Genomic DNA, 10,580 nt, shown 5'->3' on the forward strand with positions numbered 1-10,580 from the left:
GATACCCTGCTTCTGCTTATTATTTACATTGTAGTGCGCTACTGTTACCAAAAGGTGTCCTGGGGCTAATAACCATCTGCCTGCAATGTGAGAGAGGGATCCGGGGACGGGAGAGGAGAGAAGAGAGGGATGGAAGGAAGTGGAAGGAAGGGGGTGAGAGGAAAGGGGCATGGGTAAACTGCTTAACTCTGCACAAGACCGCCACGGTTTGAATGCACCCTTGCTGCTCCCGGCCATGGCCAGGTGAGCTTCTAATGTGGCAGCGCGTATTCCTGCGGATTGGGAGGCCCTTCACAGAGGTTGACTAGACATCTTTCTGATGTTAATTTCTGTATTTTGGTTATAAACTGGTACTGATGGGGTGAAATCTTTCCTCAGTATTACTGTGTTTAAAAAAATTCTAAATAATAAAGCAATGCTACCCCAAAATATGCAGCATCACAGAACATTATTTACATTTTCTACTCACACAATTTAGTCAAGCCTGTCGCATAATTTGGTCCTCACCATCCTCATAACCTAGAGGTTTAGAAATTTTTGCCAGGAGGCGGTCCTTACGCTTGAAAATGTTGGCAGGGGGGTCTCTGCATCCAAAAGTTTGAAGACCTCTGCCTTAGGGTGACAGTGTTGCACTTTACAAATACTGTTTGATTGATGGTTTGTTTGATCATGGTGCCAGGAATTCTGGATTTTAATCCTGGCTTCCCTCTTTGACTAGACTGTGCGATCCTGGGTGAATACATTTATCTCCCACCCCAATCCCCCCCCCCCCCCCCCTCCGATATTTGCTAAAAATTGGGGTTGGGGGAATGTCTTGAAAGAAGCTCAAAGGATGAAGTAAACGTAATTTACAAACGCTGGACAATTTTACCATTGAGTATGTTTGAGATAACAGTGATGAAGATAACTCGGCGAGTTACGTTTTCTATTGAGCATGTTTTCTTCTAGTTGCACGTTTTATTTCTGAAAAAAGGCGACTTGGCCTTTCATCCTTTTAAGCAAAGAGTTCCCTTGCTGATTGGGTAATGATAACAGGGAACTGTTCAACGCACAACGCTATACCATACTATATTTTTTTTCAACTGGACAGGCATACAACGGGGAGGAAACACACCCACGTTCAAATGAGACGAGAAATGAAACCCTGGAGATAATCTTTCAAGCAGAACGATGCTGCGTGAGACAATGCACTCCCCAGTGCGGCCTGCGAGTTCACTCGGCCACAAGGAATGCGTAAAACAAACAGGGTTGGGGCTGAGCTCACTGTCTGGAGAAAGTGCGAGAACGTACATTCAGAGCCGAGGGAAATAACCGGTCGTCGGCCACATGATTCAGTAACTGTAGTGAAAAAAAGAACATAAAATCTCGGGGGAGAAATACTCTAACCACGTTATACTAACCCCAAACTTTTTGCAAAGGGTTGACGTGTTCTCAGTTGTTTTTTTGCTGAGGTAAAATACAAAGTGCAGTTGAGTTTCTCGGTGTCTTTCCTGCCGTGTTTTATGTCCAACATGGAGAAAGTTGGCCAACTAATTGAACTGTAAAGGAATGGAATGTTTCGATTTGGTATTTGCTTTATGTAAGTGCTATATAATGAGCAAGGCGTCAGTGAACATCAGTGCGTCTTACAGAGAACTTTTCATGGCAGCAATAGAAGGACTCGGACAAGCGGTGATGCAGGCAGAGTATGAAGGAGCGCTGAAACCAGAGTGCATAAACCAGGGTGTGATGGGGGGGGGGGGGGTGAATTTATTGCAGAATACTAGACAGTTCGATTCTGAGCAAAGGGATAAAGCGACACAGTTCTGTAAAAAACTAAAAATAACGCGATTTGCCCAGAAACACACTGACTGGGTGCCAGACAAGAAGCCAAGCCTCGAAGCACAAGTAACCCCTTCAACTTTCTAAGTGTTTGAGCACATCGTTTCGCATATTATCGTCAGCCCCTATTGTTTCTAACATTTAAGTTCATTCATTCTTCAGCCCACTTCTCTTGGTTAACAAAAACTAGGGAGTTAACATTTTCTAACGGGAAGACTAGCCTGCAAAAAATCTAACACTTGGACGTGTTTCATTAATAATTAATCACCAAATACGCTCGTAAAACTGACGATTTAAGAGTGAAGGGCGAACTTGGAACACGCCCCAAAAAGGAAATAGAAATAAAAGCGTCCAGTTATGAGAAAGCACTGACTGTACTAGAAAGTTCTGGCAGTCGCGAAGAAGGATTACTTTTTACGAGGCTACCAGGAGGCTAACGCCCCCACCCTGGAGGAGCGCTTCGACTTTTATGGCGGCCGTACTGGACATATCCGCTTTAAGGGGCTCTTTCAGAGCGCTTTACATACATTCCCATTTGTCATTACAAAGGGTCACCGACAGTTGGTTGGCGGCCTTCACAGACTCTCCCGGCCACACTTATTGGAGCCACGCGCGTGGAGGAAAGGAATTTTGGGCGTTTTAAAACTGAATGCAGTAGCTTTAGTATGAACAAAAAAAAAGAAAATATTTATAGAAATGTCGTCTGCTATTGGCCAGGCTGTGTTTGCTAATGTGATTAATGCAGGTGGAGGCAATGGGGGAAATAAAGCATGACATTTCCCCGTCTCCCCCAGAGCTCACTTGCTACCCTGCCCCCTAGCCCACGACGCCAGCAGCTGTGCACGAAGTTGCAGTGTCTTAGAATCCCTGTCACTGAGAATTACAGAGAATACCAGTGAGGTGACACTTCTTCTCACCACTGAAATGCAAATCGGTCGAAAATTCAGGCGATTTGATCAAAAATACACTCTTGCAAGAATAAGGGGACCTAGCAAGAGGGTCAAAGTTCCTGGTGACGCTCAACGTATTCCTCGAGGGATTGGAAAAGATCTATAATAGCGCTGGCAGAGAAAGTATTGAGTGCCAACTAGTCAAACAAGCCTCAAGGCGACTGGACACGTGGTGATCTGCTTCAGACCCCTCATCTTAGTTTACAACGTTAAGGGGGAGAGTGCCTCATTTGAGTTGATGGTTTCCGGTCCTCGGCACCGGACTTTATTGTCAGCCCGGCTTTAGTGACAATCCACCAGTTGTGGCGCTGTCTTTTTAAGTTTAAGATGATCAGAAGTGTGTTTAATAGGTCAAACTACATAAAAAATTGCCTGAATTGTATCACTTGTGATGGCACTGTCATTGGCAGCGCTGGCAGGAGCAATGGGTGGTGCAGGCTGCCATGGCCTCCAGGAAGAGCCCAGCACTTACGTTGTTTACAAATGAAACACACGGATAATTATGTTAATATGATCTTGTAATACAGATACATACGTTCCAAATTATTTAATCTCCGGCCCCTAATTCTGATTCACACCACTACCCTTTTTTGTCTCCCTAAAGTTGCAAGGCAAGTAAGCAAATAACTATGCTCTGGTCCTGGGGAGACTGACGCTGTCGACTCAACACAGGCCCTCGCAGCCCCTGCGGTGGGGGGGAAGAAGGGTGGGAAGAGTGAGGGGGGGCAAGCTCCAGGGCCCTTCTCAGCACAGTACTTTTGCACGAAGAGCCCCTGATTGAGCTCGGAGGGGGGCCCTCCACGCACCTTGCATGGGGGCCCCCTCGAGTTTCATTACGCCGTGCGTTTACTCTAATGCCCGCAGAGCAGGTACCCCAAGGCTGGGAACACATGGGGGAAGAGGCGGCGACCGCTTTGATTCATGTAACTTAACGTTTGCTTTTGTAATGTGTTCACTTGTAATTTGTCTCCTCATGTATCATTACTGTTCCTTTTGTGAAGCGCTCTGACACCTTCGGGTAAAGTCCGCGCTATATAAAATCGCATAAATAAATAAATAAATAAATAAATAAATAAATAAACAAAGTGAAGCAAGCCCGCTTTACAACACCCCGAGGTGGGGGCCACAAGGGGTGCGGGTGACAGCTGTGCCCAGTGATGCCCTTCTGGTGGGGGGACACGCGCAGTCGACCCGGCAGCCACCCCTGCTGGCGAGAGCTGCGCAGACACACGGGTGTGGGGGCGGCACGGGAGAGGGAACGACCGTGCTGCCCGCACAGTCCGTTGCGCAGGTTACGCTGAACTGAGTGACATTTGTGACATAGCGGAGACGTGATACCTGCAGTGGCGTAGAGAGGCTGTGATGGGACCCAATGCAAGCTGGTAAAATGGGCACCCTAATTTCTTTTTAGCTTGTAAAATACAGCAATAGTTTGGATTGCCCCCCGCCCCCTCTCCAGGACTCTGGGCCCCGGTGCCGATGCACATTCTGCGCCATTGATAGCTACGCCACTGGGTACCTGTCTCCAGCGTTGTCCGCTGCGGAGGAAACAAGACGGGGGAGAGGCCGAGGCTGTCCACAGTGATGGGCGCTGCGCACAGACCTGTTGCGCGCCTCAGGGTTCTCCTCACCTGTAGTCTGGGTGTCCGGTGCGTCGCTGCCTTCGGGGGTGAGCGGTGCAGGTGACTGTCCCAGGCCGAGAGCCCCCAGCGCCAGCAGCAGCAGTGCCAGGCGGTGCAGCGCCATGAGTGCGTCAGCAGGCTGAGCCCGGCTCCCTCTGCCTCTCCTGGGGCCCGAATCTGTGTTCCTCTGTCGGCAGCACCAGCCGTGTGTCCCGAAAGCACCTCGTGCCCGGGGTCTCCTCCTGTTGCAGAAACAAGGGCGGGCGGAGCGGAAGCGATCACTTGAGGCAGCCCCAGGCCCTGAACAGCCGCGTCCTCCAGCAGGGCTCAGCACAAGGCTGAACCTGGCACGGGCTCTATATAGCCGGCTGTGGGAGGGAACAGCGGTCCCAGGCTCAGGGGGGCTCGGACGCCTCTGACAGTAGCTATTGGCAGGCTGGGTGTGACAGGGGAGGGGCCACGGCTCAGTGCTACTGACCCAGGTTCACAAGCCCAGGCGCGGGCTGTGGGTGTTTATACTGTCTGGCTTTTGAGGAAAGTCGACTACGTGAACTAGTGCACGCAGGCAGTCCCACAGCTGTGCCCATGCCCCTCTGCCAGGGGAAAAAGTACAGTGAGCCTGTGTCAAGACAGTGCAGGGCTTGCCTGGATAGAGTGCATTGACGAGTACCTTCACAGAGTAAGATCTCTTCAGACCTAGCAGCGAACTAAGTTAAGTACCAGAGGCAACATCTTTCTCCTCTGATAACAGGGTGTGGGCTAATTTCTTTTCTTTGACATCTGTATTCGAGGCAAATCTTTGTATTCAGTCACGTGGTTTCAATTTCTCTTCTCTTGCAAGCGTGGGTCCCTTCCAGCATCAGATTGGCAGTACGGTCAATGGGCCATTGCCCAAGGGGTCTGAGGCTAAGGTCAGCTGGTGGGCCGTGTTTTTGTTTGTTTGAGATGTAGATAAAATCACATTTGCTTGGGCCAGCTTTACCGCTGGTGCTTCACCCTAAAGGCTGCTGCAGCTTTAGAGGGAAGATTGGAACTCATTATAACTAAGTACAGATAATGGCTGGGTCATTGTCCTACACAGTAGGACAATGGGCCAAACTGAGCAGGCACAGCATGTGGTGGCCCCCCCCCCCCCCCTCCCTAGTCGCTCAGCCTGACAGTGAGGCCACTGGGAGAAGATGTGCTCTTTTTGAACATCACAGCTAGATGGGGGTGGGTGGGGTGGGGTGGGGTGAAACGGGCCTGCGCAGGGAAACAGATTATAAGGGGTGGCTATATAAGAGGCTCTACTTTTGTCTCCAGCAACAGAGAGATGAGCCCCAGGTGCCCGTTACCACATTGTCACCTTAAAAACTGGGAGTGCACTCCTGTTCACCACTGAACGAAAATAAAAAACAATGCAAACTACCAGAATGAGCAAAAAGAAAAATGTTTTTGACAACACCAAAAAAAAAAAACATGGTGAAAAACGTTAATTGTGGGATAAAATGACAAAGGAAAGGAAGTTGGACTAACGGCTAAGGCGCTCGACCTCGGACCTGGGGAACTTGGGGGCATATTACCAACGTTAAGCGATATTTATCGCTAACGATGCTTAGCAACAATTTTTTTAACGCTAAGCATCGTCAGAAATTATCGCAGATAAACCTTGCTATTATCAAGGTTCATCGCAAATGCGATAAAAAACGGCCGCAATGCATGAATATCGCTGAAAAGTCAGCGATATTCATGCATTACCGAGCTAATGCTCTTAGCCATGTTATCCACCTCCCATTGGATAACATGGCTAAGAACTGCTCAGGGCAGGTGTTAGTTTTTGGAGATATTCGCGCTTAGCGCGAATATTTCCAAAAGTTGGTAATAGGAGATAGCGATGTTAGTGACTGTTTCCACTCGCTAACATCTTGGCACGCCCACTTTGCATGTCATTAGTGATAAATATCACTGACATGCAAAGTGGGGCCCAAGATGGGCGCTATCTCCTACTAGCTGTCACTAACTGGTGTTAGCGACAGCTGGTAATAGGGAGATAATTTTATCTCCGCTTTCTTGGCTTTTAAAGCCAAAAAAGCGGAGATAAACCCCGTTGATAATATGTCCCTTGGTTCGAGTCTCGGTAACGACGCCAAAAACCTCCTGTGATTCTGGGCAAATCACTTAATCTCCCCGTGCCTAATTATTTTTTTTTTTAAATGAACGTGTAACGTAACTGGTGCTATGTAAAGCGCTCTGATACCTGATTCGGTTCGGGTCTAGTTCGCGCTATATAAAACTCTGCAAAAAAAAAACAGATCTTACAGGAGAGCAACAAAATGGATTCAGCGAGGAGAGTAATATGGAGCAAGACAAATGGAGAAGTGAGAGAGCAGAGTGGGGAAGAATGACACAAATATTGGAAAAAGAAATCAAGAGAGGAAGAAAGGAAAAGTAGAGCAGAGAGGATAAGAATGCTAGAGGGTGAACAAAAGCCTCCAGACACAAACGATGTGCTTGGTTCTCTGACTCATGGGCTGATATAATGCAGGACAGTCAGGGATCTTTTTGGGAGAGAGCACAGACTAAGGGACCAATAGGTGACTAACAAATTCTGGCACCCGAAGTAGTGTATAGACCAAAGATTAGGTGAGGTGATCTGTGGGCTAGTTGCAGTGGAATAATGATGTATCTAGTCTTGGCCAATGCTACTGACCCCACGAATTTAGAAATCTTAATTTATCAGAGCTTTTTTCTAAAAGTACTCCCAATCCTAAGCAATGTGTCATGAAAGGTCATTATCCACGAATTTGGGCCACTTTTTCTTTCGGTGCCCAGGCCTAATTTTGTTCCCTGGTCCTTTCCCTTCTATTTTATTAACAAGAGGTGAAACATATCTCTATTCTCTAGTGAGACTAAGAAACGGGATTCCATTTCCCTGCTGTGCCCAAAGTTGGCTTTTGGTAGAATATGCCCTTGGCGTAGTGGTCAAAGTGGGAGCGGGGAATCTGAGGGGCAAGATGTGACCATACTTCTCTAATGAAAGAAAAGCAGTCCCCCTGCTTTATGTGGCAATAGAACCATCCCCAGACAGTTAATTCAGACAGTTCGAAATGCTTCAGCTGAAGTGTAAGGGAGTTTCCTGTGCTAAACAAACCTGCTTGCCAGGATGCCTGCTACCTGAAAGAAATGAAAATGTTCCTAACTAGTTAATCTGTAAATGTAAAGTGTGCTTGGAAGCTGGCAGAGGCTTTAATTGATGGAAGCACTTGAAGCTTCCTAATGACACAGATTTATTCTTTTTGAGTACTAATGTAAGAGAGTTACCAGCTGAGATGTGAATGTTATACTTTTAATGGACAGTTATAAAAAATGCACAATGTACAGTATAGGTATTACTAACCTCTATCTTTTGAAAGCACTTTATCTTAAATCTCTTTGCACATTTTGTAGCAGTCCATCTTATACTTTGTGTAACACAAGTTTAAAATAATGACTTACATATTCACTATTCTTTCCATCACAGACCGGGACCTCGAAGCCCTAAACATAAACAAGTTATTATTCTCCTCTACATCGGCCAGGATTCAATTCCGTGGCTCTCTGTGTACAGTCACAGACTTCTGCATTGTATTAACTAGTAGAGGTTTCATAATGTACTATAGTACATTTCCCACTGATTAACTTAACTCTATTTTTCATTTAAGCAGTGCCTTATTATATGTGTAGTTACCCGAGGGTGAAATACCCAAAAAAGTTTCAGAATATTTTGTTTGTTTTTTAGTCATGCCTTTAACCCCGCCTCTATGCTCAGACACCCCACCCCGCATCACAGTTCCAATACTTTTCTTAATGCACTTCAACCACTGCCTGGGTGGAAATAAATTTGTCTCCCTTGCTGGTGAAAAAAATAAGGAGCAGGGATCGCCCTTCCCTTGGTGTTCACGTGAACCTATCAAGTCACTTTCTGGCTGCACAATGATTGGGTGAGCTGTGCGCTTCTGAAGGGCACAGGAGATGTCTGTAACAGTCTCCCTCTGAGCTGGCTCTAAAGAAAAGGGTGTTAACCATTGCTTCTGAAGACTGGAGGGCACCCCTGTCTATTATTTTCTGTTTTTCTTCTCCTGGCTTTCCTAACCCATGTCCCACTCACCATCCTCCTGCCGCTCCCATTTTTCCAAATCACCAACAATTAAAGACAGAAAGTGGGAGGGGACACCAAATTTGGTTTCACCCAGGGCCTATCTGTGAGACGGCCAGCTCTAAAAGGGGGCAGAAGGTTTATGGTGCTTAGAGTCACGGCATGAGAGGGGGTTGAGGCAGGAGGGAAGGGAATTTATGGGGAGTTAAAAATGGCACCCACGGAATGTAACAGAAATGATAAAAAGGAGTTTAAAATAAAAATTCGAAGCAAACTTCCGGCTGTTGTTTGTACTGATGGAGCAAGGACTCATGAAAAAGAGGCTTGCTTGAAAGCAATTTTCTCATGTAACCACTACACTAATACTAAAACTTGTATTGTGAAAATAACATGCATTACACTACATTTATTAGTAAGAACGAAGCGTGCCTATGTGTCTTATTAACAGTAACTCGAGTCTGATTCTAAAATGGCCGCTAACCAAAATTCTTTAGTGCGCATGCGTCTACTGCATCTACGTAGTATGACGTATCTTTTGCTTGGAGGGAACTTTCTGCACTTGCACAGTAGCTAATAAAATGGCCGCTTGAAACTCACGTGCTTGCCAACTGCTTGCTGAAAAAATAAACCCAGCTATATTACTAATGCTAATGCAGGAAGAGTAATAATAAGTGAAAGGGATTAGAGTAGAGATATGTGGTATACAGTGAAAGCATTTATTTTTTATTTTAATATTTGTCTTTTTGACTCTTTCAATAGTGTTAATTATGTGCCTAAATGTACGAACCACAGTCTCTTCCCTCTCGTTTTACCGCACATGCGCAGTGAAACCAAGCTGAAAAACGCAATGTCAACTTGAACATCGGCCAAGGCTTCGAATGGATATTTTCATGAGAAACGGGACGGTCCACTGAAATGACTGGGAACCTGCAGACTATTTTACAATATGTGCCAATTGCAATGTTAATACGGGTGGGAATAAAGTTTATGCATGAAAATTAAGGGGTGGGATTTAAAACAAAGAACTGAAAGAAAGTGATGGAAAATAAGCATGGTGTGATGATCACCTCTCCTTTCCTCACCAGTCAGAGTTAGTATTTCCATGAGTTTGAAACATCAATGGGTGGTACAAGCATACAGAAAGGAATAATTGAGGTAGCTTTAGTTAGTTAGATTAGATGAGACCCGAATGCTGTCGGAGTGACGAGTGATGCAGAAGAAGAATCAAACTATTGCACCAATCATCTTAAGCAAAATAATTTAGAAGAAGATCGCGGAAGAATCTCGAGGAGGAAGAGAGTGTCAGAGAGGAGTGCTGCGCAAGCGTCGGTGGTACAGAGGTTGGCTGTCCTGTCCTGATTCCTGTCCTGAAGCCTTTGTTTGCCAGATCTTTCCTGGGGGACCCCTTACAACTCCTAGGCCTGGGAGTTGGTTTTCACACCGTTCTTGGTAAATATAATTATATCTGTGTATGCGCCTATGTGCTTTTCTCTCTATCCTCTCCCTTTCATGCAGTGTCATTGCAAAGTGTAAATTAATGCATTTGATTGACTATTTGAATCTTCTTTCCTGTGAGAGAATGAGTTTGTTCTGTCCTGTGTAAGTGGTTCACATGAAATTAATCTGAGATATATTCTAAAAATGCATCCCGACTCTATGATTATTTTCAAATGTGTAAGTATATTGAAATCTTATGTCATTTCACCATTAACTAGTTCAACCAATGGTCCATTGGCCAGAGGAAAGGACTTTTTCATCAGTGAAATATTTGTTAGGGACTAGAGATAACTAATACAGGGAATTGCAAAAAAACATGATCCCAGGGGTTATTGCATGTGTGTTGTGAATGAATTTATGGGCCCAGGTGAGTATGTGGTGTTAGATGACCTGTTGTTGGTAACCCCCTGGATCAGTATGACCTTAATGCAGGCAGCACAATGTGCTTGTCTGATGGTTGTGTCCTGGGCATGGGCCTGGCCATCCCTGCCTCTGGAACTAACAAGGTTACTTCTCTCTTTCTTCTGATACTCAAGGATGGGGACCCAATTTGTCCCCTTTGACACTCAGGAAGTG

The 10,580-nt window shown here is 45.9% G+C and overlaps 1 protein-coding gene across 2 annotated transcripts in view; it reads right to left on the minus strand.

Annotated features, from left to right (window-relative positions):
* The window catches only part of PLOD2 (procollagen-lysine,2-oxoglutarate 5-dioxygenase 2), a 477,372-nt gene extending 472,650 nt beyond the window's left edge, over nucleotides 1-4,722 (minus strand). Inside the window, exon 1 of one of the 2 annotated variants that reach the window (XM_078666442.1) lies at nucleotides 4,403-4,722. In XM_078666442.1, the coding sequence (XP_078522568.1) occupies nucleotides 4,403-4,517 (115 nt within the window). In that variant the 5' untranslated portion in view covers nucleotides 4,518-4,722. The remainder of the gene's footprint in view (nucleotides 1-4,402) is intronic. The other variant, XM_078666441.1, reaches the window with a different exon arrangement.
* Nucleotides 4,723-10,580: the final 5,858 nt, after the last annotated feature.

This window comes from Lissotriton helveticus, chromosome 11, assembly GCF_964261635.1.
Source record: "Lissotriton helveticus chromosome 11, aLisHel1.1, whole genome shotgun sequence".
Taxonomy (NCBI): Eukaryota; Metazoa; Chordata; class Amphibia; order Caudata; family Salamandridae; genus Lissotriton; species Lissotriton helveticus.